The sequence below is a fragment of the Thunnus albacares genome, chromosome 12, assembly GCF_914725855.1.
Source record: "Thunnus albacares chromosome 12, fThuAlb1.1, whole genome shotgun sequence".
In the NCBI taxonomy this organism is placed as follows: Eukaryota; Metazoa; Chordata; class Actinopteri; order Scombriformes; family Scombridae; genus Thunnus; species Thunnus albacares.
In genome coordinates this window covers 2,431,318-2,449,440 of record NC_058117.1, presented here as the reverse complement: position 1 = coordinate 2,449,440, position 18,123 = coordinate 2,431,318, and the positions used below count along the sequence as shown (strand labels likewise).

At 37.8% G+C, this 18,123-nt stretch overlaps 1 protein-coding gene across 4 annotated transcripts in view; it reads left to right on the top strand.

Moving 5' to 3' along the window:
• LOC122994302 (cadherin-12-like) overlaps positions 1 to 18,123 on the top strand; it is a 130,522-nt gene that overhangs the window by 32,450 nt on the left and 79,949 nt on the right. For all 4 annotated transcript variants that reach the window (XM_044368912.1, XM_044368913.1, XM_044368914.1 and 1 more), the window contains exon 3: positions 7,152 to 7,773. In XM_044368912.1, the coding sequence (XP_044224847.1) occupies positions 7,468 to 7,773 (306 nt within the window). In that variant the 5' untranslated portion in view covers positions 7,152 to 7,467. The remainder of the gene's footprint in view (positions 1 to 7,151; positions 7,774 to 18,123) is intronic.

The following is an 18,123-nucleotide window of genomic DNA, read 5'->3' as shown; positions in this document are numbered from 1 at the left end:
TTAATAAACCTTAGTATGTTTTTGTGATATTTCCTCCCTTTTGTTGTCATTTTAGAAAATTAAATCTAAATCTCTTTAGATTGTATTGGTGTTAAGGACATCAACTTTTAGAAATTATTATCAACCACTGTTCATGGCCTCCCTGCCGTTCCTCTAATATTTCCCTCCCTGGTTCAAACATCCAAATATGGGATAGTGCTTTGCTCTTCCCTGGGCGTCGCCTCTGATGTGTGATTGACAGGGTCATTAATTAGCTAGTTAGTGTTAAGTGGTGCATAGAATATTACAGGAGACACCTGTCCACTTGGCTGTGAGTTTTCAACATAAAGAGTCCAAGGAACTTATTCAAAGAGGCATTTCTTACAAGCATTCATGCTCCGGCAGCACACGTCAGTAAACAAACTATCCACAGGCTACTCCAGTATCTTCATCAGCTCCTCCACACTGTTTGTTAGGTTTGTGTGATGTATTTAGGTTGTTTGCAATATTTATACATGGTCTGTTTAAATAGGATTTGCATATAATTTTGCCTTATTCATGACATTTTTACTAACATATAGATGTGGAAAGAATTGTCATTCAAGATCATGTGTTCTGTATATCCCAAATTTTTCATATAACACATAACTGATGCATGGAACATGGTCATTGAGCAACTATAAAAGCAGCTATGCATAGCTCTTTATTGGTGGTCTGGCAAGTCTTTTCCTTTGATAAAACTGAAACATATAATTTTGGTCTTACAAGATGATACGTAGCTTGGTTGATGAGTTGAAAAGAACTCAACTTCATGTCTAAATTTGTGACAGATTGGCAAATTGATAAGACTGATTAAAATGTTTCCAAGTGCTAAATGAACTTTATTTAAGTTCAAGCAAAGTCAGGCATGTAAGAGATCCCAGTGAGGTTGGTGATTGAAAAGTTAAGTTAAGGATACATATAGATATAAACAAGTAACAATAATGGGTCTTGTAGGTATGAAATACCCCCTGAAAGGATTGGCTGAGTGGTAGAGGAGTAGAGTTTCAAGATTTCAAGTAACAATTACTGGATCCTTTTGCACTACTGCACTCTGCTTAGATTACAATCAATTAAGTCATCTGAATAACCTTTTTAATTAAAACAAGGTGGACTATGTATACATGTTATTCTACGTGCAGGTCAAGGTTCCCCTGCCTCCTACTTCCTGTTTGGCAGTTTGGATATGAAGTGGAGCACATGGAGCACAGCAAACATTTGTGTACTGAAACATAAATGAATACAGCATAGAGACCTGACTAAAATGCAAATAAGAGTGGAGCAATGGTAAGTTAGCCTAAGAGCAAACTATAGTGTCGTCTTGATCGAATGGACTAAAGAATGTGACAGTGTAGTGTATGTTTGGTCAGAGTGCAGCCTGCTCTCTAGAGGGCACGGGTCTGCACTGTGACACCCCCTTTAGGCTTGAAAGGTGGCTCTCAAAACTTTGTAGCTTACTATTTTTGTAGTTGTGATTTTTGTAATGTTCACCCCTGAAGGAGATGAAACAAAGTGTACCAGTGTATTTCAGAATAGAGACCACAGGGCACAGAAATCAATAACATCCAAGAATAGCTGAATCAATTGAGGCAGCAGAGCACTGTTGCCTCACAACATAAAGATTCAGATCCACTGGGAGTCCACCAGGAAACTGTCTACAGATCTTGGACTACAGGAGGGTTTTTTTCCCCCCGAGTCCAGAAACTGTGAGCAGGTGAAGTAGTGACTGAACCAAATAATACATTATACACTACTAAATTACTTTGCCAAATATGTTTTGGAATAAACCTAATTGCAAAAGCATTTCTTTTAGAATCCTATTTGTCTTTAATGTCTGTAAAGCCCTTTGAATTAACTTGTTGTTTGAAGGTGTCATACAAATATACTTGCCTTGTCCTACTGTACCAGCTTTATAGAGGTAGTTTGCATGAATGGTGAATATACAAGATGCAGGATTTAGACACCGTAGACCAGGGTTCACATTGTGTATCCTGCAGGTTTTAGTCTACTAAAACATCTTGGTTAGGGAAAGATAATGGATTGGTTATATTTAGATCTGCAGTGATTAGTCGATTAATCGATTTGTTGCCAACTACTAAATTATTATTTAGTATTTGGCACTATTTTGATAATCAACTATTTTGATAATCAATTCATTGTTTTTTAAGAAACAAAAATTTCCAAATTCACTGATTCCAGCTTCTCAAATATGAACTTTTTCTGGTTTCTTTGGTCTTCTGTAACAGTCAACTAAATATCTTTGGGTTGTGGACAAAACAAGACATTTGAGGACATCATCTTGGGTTTTCGGTAACAGTGATCAATATTTCTCACCAGTTTTTGATATTTTATGGACCAAGCAACTGATCTATTAATTGTGAAAATAATCCACAGATTAATCAATAATTAAAATTGTTAGTTGCATTAGTTATATTATTGAAAAAGTAATCTTGTGTTTTACTTCAATTCATTGGCTGTACAACATATACAGTATATATACAGCTGCCATACATTGTTGAGATCTCTCCAGAATCTTTACCAAGTGCTTTGAGCCTGAATATAATCATAAAAACATGAACATGCTTCAGTTTTTACCAGCAGATGTTGCAGGGGAATATGGAATATATGTCACTGACATATTATTCAGTTATGTTGAAAAAAAATCTCAGCTTTTCCAAATGTATTTGCTGTTACAAATGCTAATTTGTATTACTATTTTGATGTTACAAATTAGTATTATATTAGTAATATAATAAATAAAAAAAATAGTCTATCTAGAACTGTGCATTACACTCAGTGAATGCAGGAAGACAGAAAACTGAAAAAGCACTTAAAACTTGCACTTATTCAAAGTGTGAATGAAGGCAGAAGAAGTTTGTGTTCATGGTGATGAAGGAACATGTCACCCAGTGCAGCAGTGTGGCTCATTGATGTGTTTTAATAGTTTTTGGACAACAATGGAGCTCTATGGCACAGAGGAATAAGATATATCAGATTTTGATACACACACACAATACTTGTTAGTAGATCAAATCATTGATGGTTTGTGTCAGCACATAAGAATGATATTGAATATTCTCACACTTTAAAGTACATCACTAGTTTTAATGTCTTAAGACAGCAACTTATGATGTGTTTTGACGACAAAAGCTACAATTTAAGGATGTAAGGATCTCCACATGACAAACACATGATAAATTACAAATTTTTGACCAAAGGAACATTTCCTATGACATCAGTCTTTTTGTTGTGGCCAGAAGTGCAACATGCTTGAAGGTTCCAGGTCATAGAACTCTGCAACTGGGTTATCTACTTTGAAGTACCACTCCACAGTTCCTTTAAATATTATTCTAATACTCAGTGAGAGTTTAGGTTATGTGCCTGACTGGGCGAAAGGCTCTCAGGAGAACTCATACACACACATACACATACACACACCCACATACACTTGCACACCAGGGGCGCTGGCTGGACTTTTAACCATCAGGAGCTGAGCCCAGATTCTTCTCCATCAAAAAAAAACGTTTTTTTTCTTGCATGTGAGGGCTACACATTGCTTAAAATGTGAAAATTGGAGGAGGAAGGAAGGGTGTAGATTTGATTTACCCTGTAATCTACACAAGTATTCCAGCCACGAGGATGTCTCAAACCAAAATGAGCATTAGATACTGACTATCTTTATTACTAGGCCTACATGATAAGAAATACTCAAAACACAGCTACTCAAAGTGAATGAGTAGACTTTCATATTTGGTTGCAAAATCATTGCTGATGGACCTACTTGATATAAACCACCATTCCCACCTCAATGGCTAACACGAGACTAGGCTAGTTTGGTTTCACTAGCCAAGGAGGGGTGCAACTAAGCTATCATTGCTAACGGTTTAGCCAGCCACAGTGCACTGCAAGGTACATCAGCTGTATAGAACCTATGCTCTGCTCATGTCATGTTCACGTAACTTGGAACTCATACAGACATTTACACACCTTGTCTTCCTGGCTCAGCATAAGAGGATGTTTGTGCCAGTGCTTCAGCTTCAAATCTTTGTATATCCATTTTTTCCTCACACTGTCTGACTGTGTGAGCTGATACTGTGTGAATTTACAACACTGCCATCTTCTTTAGTGACAAACTGCTCAAAGTGGAGAATTATTTGTGGCTAAAGAAAAAATCTTCAGGGCTACAGTGCTGAATGCCCAGGCCAGGCAACACCCATGTTGCACATGCAGAAGCCTCCCCCAAGAGGCATTTACACCATCTCTTGTTTTAGGAAGCACTGATCCATGACAGCCTGGTTGTGCGTTGGTGTGTGGGGCAGCGGAGCACAGAAATGTCCCTCATGACCTGAAGAAGAATGTGGATTTTGGGAAACATACAGTAGTACTATTCCTCATGACAACTCTGGGGATGTACCTGATTTTCTGTATTCATCACTGATTTTGTTTAGTCAATGCAGGTTCATTTTGTGTACCACCTGACAATCAACAGTACAACAACAACACTGAGATCAGTTTAGGATGGCTGAATAGAGGAAGTGGACCAGCTACACAACACTCACCTCCTCTGGACTGTAGCAAACATGCTGTGCTGTACACAGCTGCTGTTTGTGAACACTTGCAATGAGTGCATCTCTGACTAGAGTCCAGTACAACTACAGCCTGCAGCAGCAAATGGTCAGGGCCTGCTGCCTCTTCCAGTCGATGAGTAAAAGCCTTGATGTGTAGACTGTGACATTTAGATGCAACAGTTTGTTACTGATGGTTGGTCCCTAGTTGGGAACTAGTATTGTGTTTCTTTTTTTTTTCTGATGTTTTCTGTTTTCAACATGTAATGTTTTAATTCATCACTACTGTTATTTTTACTTTGGCAACTTACAAATCACTGGTGGCTTCCACCCAGATGGAAAGCAGCTTTAAACTGTAATATGGTACAAGAAGTGTGTTGCTTATTGTACCTGTTAAATAAATGCAATAAGATTTTATTAGGACATGTGGACAAGCTTGTCAAATACAGTATATGAACACTGGTCTATCACTGATGACTCTGATCACTGATCAAGCTAATATGAAGCTTCAGTCGTCGTCGTCATGGTACCAAAGTCCCTCTTTTTGTTATTATACTTCCACCGCAGCTCAACAGGAAAACACTGTCCGAGGAAACACAAAGAGGGAATTTGATGCTAAAAAGACTGTAAATGTGGCAGATATCCACTTAATATGACTAATTCAGACTGCTGAAGACTCATATAAGCTTCACATCAACTTTTAAATTATTTTGCACAGAATGACTGTGTGGATTTTGTCCTCCATCACTTACATTGAAAGCATATTTGAAGGGGATCTTTTAATAGTCAGTATGAACAGGAGGAATGATTACAGCGAGGAAAACCTCTTTCACTGTCCATATGGACATCTGACTGCTGTTTTAAGACACATTTGAGAAATTGTGAACCTGTCCTTTAAGCTGTATAGCCGCTGCATGTGGTGAATGCAAATGTCCCTGTACAGTTGGACTAAGACGATCAGTTTTTCTCAGCAATGTAGAGAAGAACTAGATAAAAAGAGGCTTTTAAATGCTAGGTTCAGTAAGTTATTTGTAGTTTTAATGTGATGGACACAATGATATACATATCTGTACAATATAGTTCCAGTGAACAGCCCAGCACCTTTCTTGGTCTTGCCATTGCCACAAGTATGTATTAGCTAGGTGTTGAACTCTGGTAATTATTGAGTTTAGAAAAATAACAAACACCTCACAGGTGTGCAATGCACAAATACAGTGCAATGCAAAGTAGTTGTATTTATTGCACTGAATAAGCAAACAACCCCTTCATCAACTACTGCATGTGCTAATTCCATGCATCAGCTGTCAGAGTAATCCACCAAGACTGCCAACCTTGCATGCTAAAGCCTTCTTCCTAATTAGGGCCGTCTGATCTGATGTGAGATGCCTGGCTCTTGGCCTGATGTAGTGGTGACAATGACTGCTGCAATGATAGCAGTCATTCAGACTGAGTAAATACCTAACGTCACCATCTTGCATAAATTACAATAATGTGGAAGAGTGGGCGCTGTGTCAAGTGTTCACTACAAGTGTGCCACAGAGCAGGTGCATGTTTCCCACTCATAACTATTATGCAGGCAAAGCACTGATGTTTACATATGCATGACAATGACACCCAGATGAATGTATGAAAACAGTTACCATAATTTTGCTGTCACACCTGAGCTCAACCTCTTAGTATCCAATGATTTTACAAATATTTATTAACAAGTATTCTTGCCTACCAGTTATAATCATAGCTAAAGGGTAAACCATTTTCTACTACTTTAATATTACTTTACCTGCTTCATCTCCTGCTATTTCAGTTTCAACTCCTTCACCCTCCAAAATCCCAGTGCCACTTGTGTCAAGACCCCACGTATGTCTCCCTAGGGGTCTCCAAATCGCTGCTATTCATAGGGTTTATCCACTATAAATTAATGTAGTTGACCACTGCAGTGTCCCTACAAGAGTATTGCATTGCACCTGTGGTGTCTATACTGTCACTATAAAAATGATTCATACTGTTGTCAGATTATAGTTCACACAGTCAGATTGATGTGGATCACTGGACCTTAGTTGTTTCCTCTAGAATGTATAGCCCTCAGAATAGATACCCACAAATTAGATTTGACAAAACACAAAGTTAAATCTGTTCCTTAAACCTTTCCCCTTGTTTTTGGTTTTGAAAAAGAATACACCACCATCCAAACCTCTCATGCACACTGCTTCGACATGTAGAAATCCAAAGCTTGATAGGCCTGCTGTTCCTAGTTATAGTTGCTAAACTATGATTGGACAATCACTGTTTGGGGGAGAGGTTTGGCAAACAATCAATTAGGTCAAAATTGCACATTTTCATATCATGTTTTTATCACATTTGATAGTGTTTGTATTGATTATTATTACTATGGTTTATGTGGAGACCTGTGTGCCATCAGTAATTTGTGCATAAACTGTACACCTTTTTAAGCTTTTGGGACATTGTACTTTTTCATTAGCCTGATGCTGATCAAAACACGTCGCTCTTATCACCAGTGGTTTATTTTTCTGTCTTGTAATCCATCTTTATTTGTATCTTTTCCTCCAGGTGTGATCAAGAGAGAAGACCTGACGAGAAGGTGAAAACAGAACCAGAATAAAGACTTTTTACTCCAAATACTTTAAGGAAACCTCAGCCAATATCAAACCAAGACATTCAATGACTCCTTCAGGAATATAATGCTCTTCAGTATCTCTCACACTTCAGTGAGGACACTACATTGACTTGGACCATATTGAATTTACAACACTTTCCCTGATGCTTGCCTCCAGGGCAAAGCCAGCTTTGGATGCATTTCAGTTTCCAACCTGGAAATAGCCGTTTACTTGCACTTTTCACTACCTTTTTTTAACGATACTCCCTGATGATCACAAGGGAATATGTCACTATACTTTTGGTGGGCTCCTGTTTCCTGTTGGACTACAGCTCCCAAATTCCTCTGCAGGCTCAGCTGCAGAGCAGAACTAAGGGTGGGGTGCCGTCAGTCAGGGGAGGGACAGTAAGTAAGAGTGTGAGGACGTCTTTGGGGGAAGTGATATCATTAGAGGGCAAGATGAGGCTAAGAAGACATGGGAGGTCGAGGGTTCAGAGAATTAAAAGAGGATGGGTGTGGAACCAGTTCTTTGTCCTGGAGGAGTACATGGGCTCTGAACCACAGTATGTTGGAAAGGTACGTAAATATTCACATCTCTCCTTTTGATATTCTACAGGTTTGAAATCTGTCAGCTTTTCTACCAGTTTTAGTTTTAATGCAAAGTACTATTCTGCGCTATATTATAAAGTATCAAGCGCCCATTTAAAAGGTAGGTAGAAAAGATAAAGGGTATGTATAGCAGCAAAGAACAGTCACTAAGACCTGCTCACAATTAGTCACAGTAAGTCTCATCATGTCAGCTTTGAAAAAGCACCATGATAAACTTTTAAAAGTAGATTTAATTGGCAGTCAAGTTAATAAGGATCCAACAACAAGGTGAAACAATCAAAAAGCAACGGCTTGACTACTAATATATACTGATAAATAAAGTAATATTAAGCACAGAGAATTGATGGTTCATGTGTGGGGGTGGCTGCTACTCACTGATTGTAAACACGTAACTCTTCTATATTTTTGGTATTGCTGAATTAAGATTTCATATGTATGTGTTTATTTAGGGGGGATTAGCTCTCTCAGCAGAAACACATCTTTTCCACTAAATCTAACAGTTAAACCATTTTCTATAAATGGTAAGTTTCTTGATGTGTCTCTAACTGAAGTGACAATTTTGTTGTAAAATGGGAACAAAACTGCTTGGCAATATTTGATTATACTGCCAGAAGTAAAAAATAACTGTTTACTTTAACAACTCAGTTGGCTTCGTGGAATGGCTTAAAGCTTTTTTAAATGAACTCAGTCTTTTCACAGTAATCCCACTTTTCTTTCTACCTCTCTAGCTGCTAGAGTATCCCAGTCATGTGGGCTGGTAATTCCACAAAGTTAGAGAGACAGATTAAAAACAAAATGGGCAACAACTGATATAACAGACGCCGATATATCCTGACTTTTAGTTTCTCATACGGGTCAGCTCCAAAAACACTGGATCCTTGGAGCATGTTTTTGTCAAATCCTCCCTGCCTAGTAAACACCCACATCACTGTCACTCAAGTTATTTTCTCAGACTTGAAATAATACAAGTGTTTTCTCAGGATGAGTTGTAGTAACCATGACCAGTGAACTGACCTTCAACTGAAAAAAATAATAACCGTAAAATCTCCACATTGTAGGGCTAAATTGTGTAGTTCAGCATAAGTGGAGCTGTCGATCATTTCTTGCACTCATTACTTGTTCAATTTTTTCAAATGCTTCCATAATTATTGATATTCAGACAGGGAATCCTGACTGTTTTCAAACCTTTCTAATCTCCCCTTACTTTGGACAGTTTTTGAGTGACAGTGTTTGAGGGGTGAGGGTCAAGCTGAGGGGTCAGTCTTTGTTGTCTGAGTCTCGGTTCTGAAGACTCGATGGATACACTGTTCAGTAACTGAAGACAGCATCCACAGGGAGGAAGTGAGGAAGTCTTGGAGATAAAATAACTGCCAAAAGGGACTCACTTAGGGCAAGGTTTAGATAAGAGTACATCCACAATCACTTTAACAATTGAAAAAAGGGTGTCGAGTGTGCACTGCCAGCCACCACATGCATAGGGATAGCAATAATATAATAATATGGCTTAATGTAAGAATACCTGCTATGCTTAATGTGTTGTGTTGTTGTGTGTAAACTTTTCACATTTCAGGCTACCTGCAATGAACCTTTTTTTTCTAAATTTTCTAAAATTAAAAGCGTAATAAAAACAAAATCGGGATTTTTGAGCTTCTTTCCACTTTTATTTGAATACAAATACAAATATAAATAATTTTGCTGCCTCAACAAATATAGATACAAATACATATACTGGGCTCTCTGCACACATCTACATCCCTAATATATATATAAAAAACAATATATACTGAAATCTAGTTTTGTAGTTTAAGTCTCTGTAAATAAATCCTTATCTCAGGAACACTGTCTTTGGCTGAATTAGCTAAGATTGGTGTTCAGTACTGGCATCTTTTGAGTGAAAAAATAAAATTACACATTATCACCTTAATATCAAAATATATAAAGATTTTTCCCCAACAAGCTCCACCAATCAGAGGGTTGTTGTGACCTCAGAAATGAAACCCAAGAAGTTCCAACACGATGAGCGTATCAGCATCAGTGTTTATAGAGATGATGGTGAGTAAATCAAACTGGAACTGTTTATACAAATAGAAACAACATCTGCCCTCCTCACCCGCAATGTAAATTATGCCAGGTGGTGGTGCACCCAGCTGCTCAGCTTGGTAGGATAGGGAAGTGGAGTATAGAGGAGAATGAATTGGCACGATCATTACTTCCACCTCCAGTCAATGCTGTAATATCACTAGATGTCAATTTAGTTAACCTTTAGCTGCAAAACCTGTCGAGTAATCAGGGTGATGGTTCATTTTGACTGCCCCGGATATAACAGGTATATTCTGAAGTGAAAACAATGAAAAAGGCTCTGCACAGTGTCACACTTGTGTGTTTGGTGTGAAAGCAGGGTCACGCATAAGACAGCAGCAACAGTAGATGTAGATGGAAAACAGACTGCAGGGATGGTAGGAATAGAATGAATCAATCTCAATTACAACTGATTGTATATTTGCATTCTTAAAAAAAGAAGTTTTGGTGATAATGCCTTCAGATTAATGTTTTGTTATCATATCACAGTGATAAATCACTGAAATGAAAGCACAATAACTCATCCATGAGTGAGCATTGTTTGGTAATTGATTTCTTGGTGGAAACAGAGACATGTACAGCCTAAAAGAGCTGGAGTTGGCATTGAGTAGCGACAGAATTTAAAATCACTGCCTTTTCTGGCTTTTGTTAGAAACCAACATATTTATATGATCAGCACCATGTTTGATATCTTGTTGAGATCTTTAATATCTCTCAGAAGCAGAAAATAGTGTTTTCTCACCTCTGTCCTTTCTAATCATCCAATCACAAAGGATTCAGTTGTGAGAAGTGCTTTCCCACGCCAACTCCAAATGATGTTCCTGAGAGCATTAAGAGGATCTCAGGATGTCATCAGTTCAGCAGACTGAGGTGCCAGCAGCTCTCCCCCAGCCTGCCTGCATTGGTAGTTTGGCAGCAGCTTTTTCTCTGCAGGGGGCCTGAGACCTCCAGCTGGCAGGCAGAGAAGGAGAGAGTATATGTGAGTGTGAAAGAGAGAGGTAAAGAGGGAGATGGAGGCACAGAGAGACCTGCATTTCTGCTGGTAAATCAAATAACCTGGATCTGTGTCAAAAGATGTCAGCATCAGATGTGGCTCAGGCAAAACAACACACAGAGACCCCCATGATAAGCGAATACTGTGATCCTGAAAAACCTGGGCCCTGTTCTTCATCTATGGATAACTGAGTTAGCTTGATTTGATTGCTGATGATTTGATATAAGCCTGGATTCTTCAGTTCTTCAAACCTGACTAAAACTGAGTAACTGTTGCTGCTCAAACCTGCAAAATACATTCAGTAATATTTACTCACCTGGATCATGATAACTTCACAAGGTGAACCCCATACTAGGGATGTGCAGAGAGCCCAGTATTTGTATTTGTATCTGTATTTGTTGAGGCAGCAAAATTATTTGTATTTATATTCGAATAAAAGTTTAAAGAGGTTTGAAAATCCTGTTTCTGTTTTTGTTTTTATTACGCTTTTAATTTTAGAAAATTAAAGTGTTACAATAAGTGTTCATGAAGTGTTCCCTTGGGAGTACTCTATTTGTGTCAGTAGCTCAGCTTTATCTCTGGGGAACACCCCCAACTCTGGGAGTGATGTCCAAATTAGGAAATGTGCATCATGTAGCAGGTGGATGTGACTCCCCTCGTTGAGACCTGCGGATAGACGTAACAGATGAGCAGAGGAGAGAGACTGAGATAGTGATGTAACTGACCTGCATGCTGGTATTTAACATGTTTTCTTTTTTTCTTCCCGAAAACAAATAATTTTTAAAATATTTGTATGAAACAAATATTCGTAAAAAAACCCGCTATTTGAGCTTTGCCGAATAACGTATTGACAAATGACTTCTGTCTTATACAATATACTATAGATGGAAGCTATGGGGACTTGGTCAAGACCTTTTGATGTATTTGTCACAATTTAGTTTTAATGATAAATAGGTAAATGCCTACATCATAAAATGGAATATACAGGTGAATCAAATCAGTTCACTTAAAATAAAATAGGCTTTACCAGTATTTTGGTACACAATGTTTCAATTCTATACTATTAGACTAGTGGAACCAAAAACACAACAAGACATTCAAATTAAACAACAGAATAGCTTGTTTGTCTGTGCGCTCCAGAATGACACATAGAATCATTCTGTAATAACGTCACCTAGTCATAATTACTACGGCTGATAGAGGGCGCTGTCACTTGAATGTAAATATTTGTTTTGGGACATTTGGTGAAACGACTGATTTGTCATTTTTTATTGGGAGGACAGTCTCAGAAAACATGGTCATTTCATGGAAATTTGTCAGTTTAACTAAAATGTACGAAATATTCACTGTATGCAGTTAATACAATTCTTTATTTTTTGTCAACCATGAGTCTGTTTCATAAAATACAAGGTACCATGTTGGAAGGTTGTCATGGCTCATACAAACATGTTAAATGTGGTTTATCAGCTTTAGGTTCATTTCTACTGTGAAGCTGCAGCAAAAGAGAAAATAAAGAAATGAAAATAAATATGCACTTTTATAACTATCCAATACTACAATTTAGCTTAATGAAAATTAACAAGGTCATTTTTGCATCAGCCTGGATAACATATTTGTATAGGTTCAATATAAATGTGTAATTTTGGTATCCAGAACTTATAAACTGTACCTGATAATTGAGACCATTTGGCATTTTTCATGTTAATCTAAGTTGCTATAATGGCTTAAGAAAGAGCTTCACAGGCTGCAATGGAAAAATTCATTCATACACCTTCAAATATTAATTTCCATGCTACAAAAATGGAAGAGAAGGAATTTGTCAGTTGTTTAGTTCTGAGGCAGGCATGGTAACCAGACTGTCCAACAAACAGAACATGAGCATAAAGATGATGATAAAGGTTGTTTAGGTTTATTCTAAATTATAGAAGCTATATCACAGTTTCTCTTATTTCGGAGATTTTTTTCTTCCTGGAATGTTTACTTGTCAAAGCACGGCTGTGCACATTGATTTCAAACACAGGTAAAGACTAGACTTTAGCCTTTTAGACCTTCAGGGCAAATGTTTGAAAATCTCAGTTCACAGTTGCAGTTCCTAAAGCCCAAAGAGATTGGAAGTTCCACAGAAGCTAAGCTGTTTGGTTGAATCCTTGCATTGCACGTAATTGTGCAGGGCTTTCCTTCTACAAGATGTTATTGGCTTTATTTCATAATATTGAGTGTGGTAATCTTTTGTCAATTTTCATTTAACAATACTATCTTGCATGCAGAGTAATCTACTTCATCCTGTTATAGTATTATGTTTTCTTTCTCATCACAGAATCAGAGAATGGTTGTCACATTCAGGTGGCAGAAATACAGAGTTTTCAATGGAAGGAGGTCTCGTTTAGTAGTTAGAGGTGCAACCAGAGCACAGTGAGTAACTGAGAGACAGACTCATTAGAAAAAAAAGCTTGGCTGACAATCCATATCCATCTGTGATCCAATCAGACCACTCAGCAACAGGTCAGTTTCTGCTCTCACAATCAAGAAACAGTCTGCCAGGTGCAGGTCAAGCACAGCATCATGATCACTGCAGGCACTCAGTGTGCTTACTGTCCACAGAGCCGTGTTCAGCAGATCAATACTGAAGTATCAATACCTCCAGTGCTGCTGTCTGCTTTTGAGAAATGATTCTCACATAAACATAAATTCTCCAAAAACTTAAATAATTTATTTGTATGAAAATTGAATGTGCATCTGAGGCAGCCCTGTGCCCTGGCAGCATTTATCTTGTTTAATTCACATACAAGTATTTCAGCTCAAATTCAAAAGTCCAACTCAAAACTTTTTCGAAGTTTTTTTTTTTTTTTTACAAGGAAATAAATATATAATCGACATATATCTATATCTTTGGTGACACTACTTTTTATTTATTTTCCTACAATGACAGTGCCACTATATTGGTGTTCTCTAAGGGGCATCAATTTTTGCTACCAAATGATGTTGGCACTGTAATGTGATTGGTGCAATAGTGGGGGCGGGCACTAAAACAGCTGGTTACAGTATATCACTTCATTGCAACAGTCACACAGGCTGTTTAGAGCACACTACTCTATCAGTTTGTACCCGCCTGGAGGGCAACCTGCCTGGCTCCATCTGTAAACTCAGCAGTTGTTACTGTGACATACAGTCAGTTAAGAAAGTGAAATTTATTTCTACAGTGACTTTCAAAACTAGAATTACAAGGCGCTTCACAAAATACAATACCATAAAATATATGTACAATTTCGGCATACATATTTCAACATAGAGAAATTAAATAGAGATAGCAAACATAAAAAGAACAACATACACAACAAAATGCAATAGAAACAGGGATTTCAAGGAGTGGTCAAACATAAAAAGATATATAAAAAGAACAACATAAAACCATTGAGTATACAATATACAAATGTTATACAAATGTCAGTCTGTACAGGTGTAGTTTTAAAGCTTTTTAAACTTAGGCAGCTGATCTGATGCTGAGGGGGAAGTTACTCCACAGTGTTGGAGCTAAAACAATAAAAGCACGATCTCTTTGTTTTAAGCCTGGACTGTGAAACTTTTAGCAACATTTGGTTCTCTGATCTGATCTCCAGACATACTCCAGCAGCATCCTTACAATCATTCATACATTAAAATACATTTACAATGCCAAATTTTATACACTCAGCAAAACCACTGAGACTAATAAAACTGATAAAATCAGTGAAACCAGAATATTGCACAAGTATTACATGTTTTACCAAGGTACATGCTGATGTTTAAAGGGCTCTGTCACAATGTTCCACCAACATAGCATTTAACTTTTTAAAATTTAATGCAAGAGGGAACTAGGAATTAGTTTTTATGACAGTTCAGTCTACATGTTGTGTGAGCTTTGAAAATCTGGTTATTTTCCATCACAGAAACTGGAACTATGAACAAGAGGTAAATAGGTGCTGAAAACATGAACTAACATCTAGTGTGAATTAACGTTTTGATGTTAGCAAGTTCTGAGCTTAGCAAGTTAGGCTTATGAGCCTCCACTTTCCAAGTGGAATTGAAATCTATCAGTATTGTAAAAGAATGGGCAGCTTAAATTGCTACTAGTTGAAAAAGAGAAAAAAAGGCCTTGTATCAACATTTGTAGTCTGTAGGCTACAGTCTGACTTTCTTTAGTTAGTAGGACACCACAGAAGTTGACAGTGTGTCTTTTGGTAATACTTTCCCTCAGTTGTCAACAGGCCTTTTTCACAGCAGACAGTTAGGAAACACACAGGTGTTACTAATAACACTGACAAATGCTCTGTTCTATCCATGTGTCCCCTTGAGCCAGCTTGCAAAATACTAGCACCCTGGCACTGAAGCAGTTAAACAGAAGTCAACCATTATTAATTGTATTATTTACACCTGTGTTTTTTATAATGTGATGTGTCTGTGAAAAAGGCCTATTGATGCTGTGAGAAACGCCCACCCAGAGTCTTGAAGCTTACACTGTTACAACAATGTTACAAAAACAGTTTTATTCTCCTTTGAAAAATGGAAATACAAACATTATAGCAGCATCATTATAGTTTTTATTTCTTTGCACAAAAGTGAGAAGGATTCTTATTTCAGTTTGAGTCTGAACTGTAAAGATGGTTCTGAGATAGAAAATATCTCACACCCTGGCTAGTTGGGAGCTGTCCGTAGTGCTGAAACTTAGAGAAGCTCCATCTGAAAAGAATGAGGTAGAGATCTGGAACTCCACGTCACAACCGGCTGATAATGAGGTTGCTAAGTGAAAGATACTGATGTGTTTGTTAATGGATGCCTTTTTAATGACTGTATCCCCTAGTTGTTGGGACAGTTTGAGTGAGGCTTTATTTCTTGAACCGTTTTATCCATTATGTATCCTTTGAAGATAACTGATTCTGATACCTTAAACCACTCACTCACACATGATATGATGGCTGAGGTGATGGGATGCGACTTATGTGAATAAAGGCTGTACCACCCCGACCTCCCAATTTTAAATCATGATGTAACGCAGCTGCGTTGTCACATTTGTACGTGTTGCTTCCTGTGTCATCTCTGATTAATTCACCACAAATGTTATGTATACCTCCACTAGCTTCTCTGTCATGGCAAATTAGTCAGATGGCTCACAGATATATCACTATGAATCAATAACGAATTCAGACTCTACAAATACTTAGCTCCACTTTATTTCATAATGAGGCCATTACCAAAATGAGGGGGGCACAAAAGCTGAATTCACTGTGACATGTGCATGAGTTCAGTTGTTAGATGTGATCAGCTGCTGCTGTAACTCATCCTGGTTATTAATTCTCATTTTCTTGACACAGTAAAAAAAAAAGGCAAAAAACATGGAGGGAGTGTTCATTTCTTTAAATAAAACATCATTCAAATATAAAACAGTCATAAAAAATATTAAACTGGCTGAGATATCCTAAACTTTAGTCTCTAATATGGGTTAAACTCCAACAACACAGGATCCAACATTTCCCACAATACAACTTCACGACTAGTAAAGTGACCTTGGTGTGTAAAATCAGTGGAGTTTAAGGCCACATAGGAAATTTTAATGGATAAAATGTTTAAAATGCTGCAGTAAAACCTCATAACCCCACTTCAACAACAAGACCAACTGATACCTTTTTTAGATAACAGTCCACCTGTAAATTTAAAGGATAGGTTCACAATTGTTCAGGTCTGCCTTAAAACAATAATCAGGTGCCCATATGATCTTTGTTCATATACTGTATATATTTCATGTACACTCAGTGAGCACTTTACGAGGAACACCTGTGCAATCTAATGCAATCCAACACAACAGCTCTGACATAAATTCTATATTTACAAAGCTTACACAGTTTTTGTTGACATTGTCAGAAAGGTGATAATTCTCATTTATGTTTATTACTGAGCTTATAGTGGGTGCTGGTGGTGTACTGGAGTGCATTATATTGAAAAACGTTCCTAATACCTTGTCCACCTCATTAAAATTAAAACACTTTTCAATATAATGCACTCCAGAATACATAAATACATGCATCTAAATACACAAACATCAAATTTTAATGCTAATAAATATGCAGGATTTTTACACTGTTATTATTTTGCTCAAGGATACGTTGGTGGTAGTTGGAAAGGAGAGAGTACTTTTGTTTATACTCTGGCTTCTCTAAGCTCTATAGTCCTTTGTTGGCCTAACTACAGGCTGTAGAGAGAACACGTGAGAGGTCTGAGGAGGCAGTCAGACTGCGTAAGCCAGGCTCCAATCATGCCCAGCCAGAGAGGACTTGTGCCCAGGGGCCCCTGATTAATCTGCTGTTGGTGCTAATAGCAGGGTCACAGCTTGATTATCACCAGAGGAGGCAGGGCTGTGTGGAAGGAGGGGGGGCAGAGGGAATCAGATGACCTCATGCCACTTGTAGTTTCAGTCAGAGCTTTCAGAGCTAAAACCTTGGTTTGGATCCGTGGAGGCAGGCAGGTTTAGAAGCTTACGGCTGAGCAGGAGTCCTGCTGGGACCAAAGGAGCTCCAACTAAACACATGCACGTCTGATTAATTACTCCTAGCTGGTAAACAATGGGAACAAATAAAGGCACCTGTTTTCTTGCGACCTCCAGCATACTACTTATCCCCACAACTCCCTTAAACACTGCATCAAGCCAGAATGTCTACAGACATTTGTGTGGATAAATCAATGGATAGTATGAAGTTATATAAAGGCCTGTGTGTTCAGAGTTGGTCCAGAGGTTGCTATGGCTTCATTTTTGACCTAAGATTTCCTAAAAATGAATAATGTATAGAGAAAAGCTGAACACAGTTTTACATTAGGCCCTAAACTGTTCACTTTGTTGTTGTGTCAGTAATTTTCAACTTGTAATAAAAAACACTGAGTGCATCTTGCTCAATCTTAGTCAAAGACTGAATTGAATTTGTAAACAGTGTTGGGCACATTACTTGAAAAATATGATCACTTACACATTACATATTACTCATTAAAAAGTAATTAGATTACTAATTACTCATCATCAAGTAGCTACATTACTTGTTATTTTACTTCTGATACTCAGTCATCATCTCTGTCAAAGTTGTCCACTAAACAAACACACTCGCATGTTCCAGCCTCTGTGTTAAACACATGTAGAAGAAGAAAAGGAGACATCGTGGTTTAACAAGCAGCCAGTTGACAGTTTGGAGGTATTTACTGACCATCAACAGCTAGCTTAACCT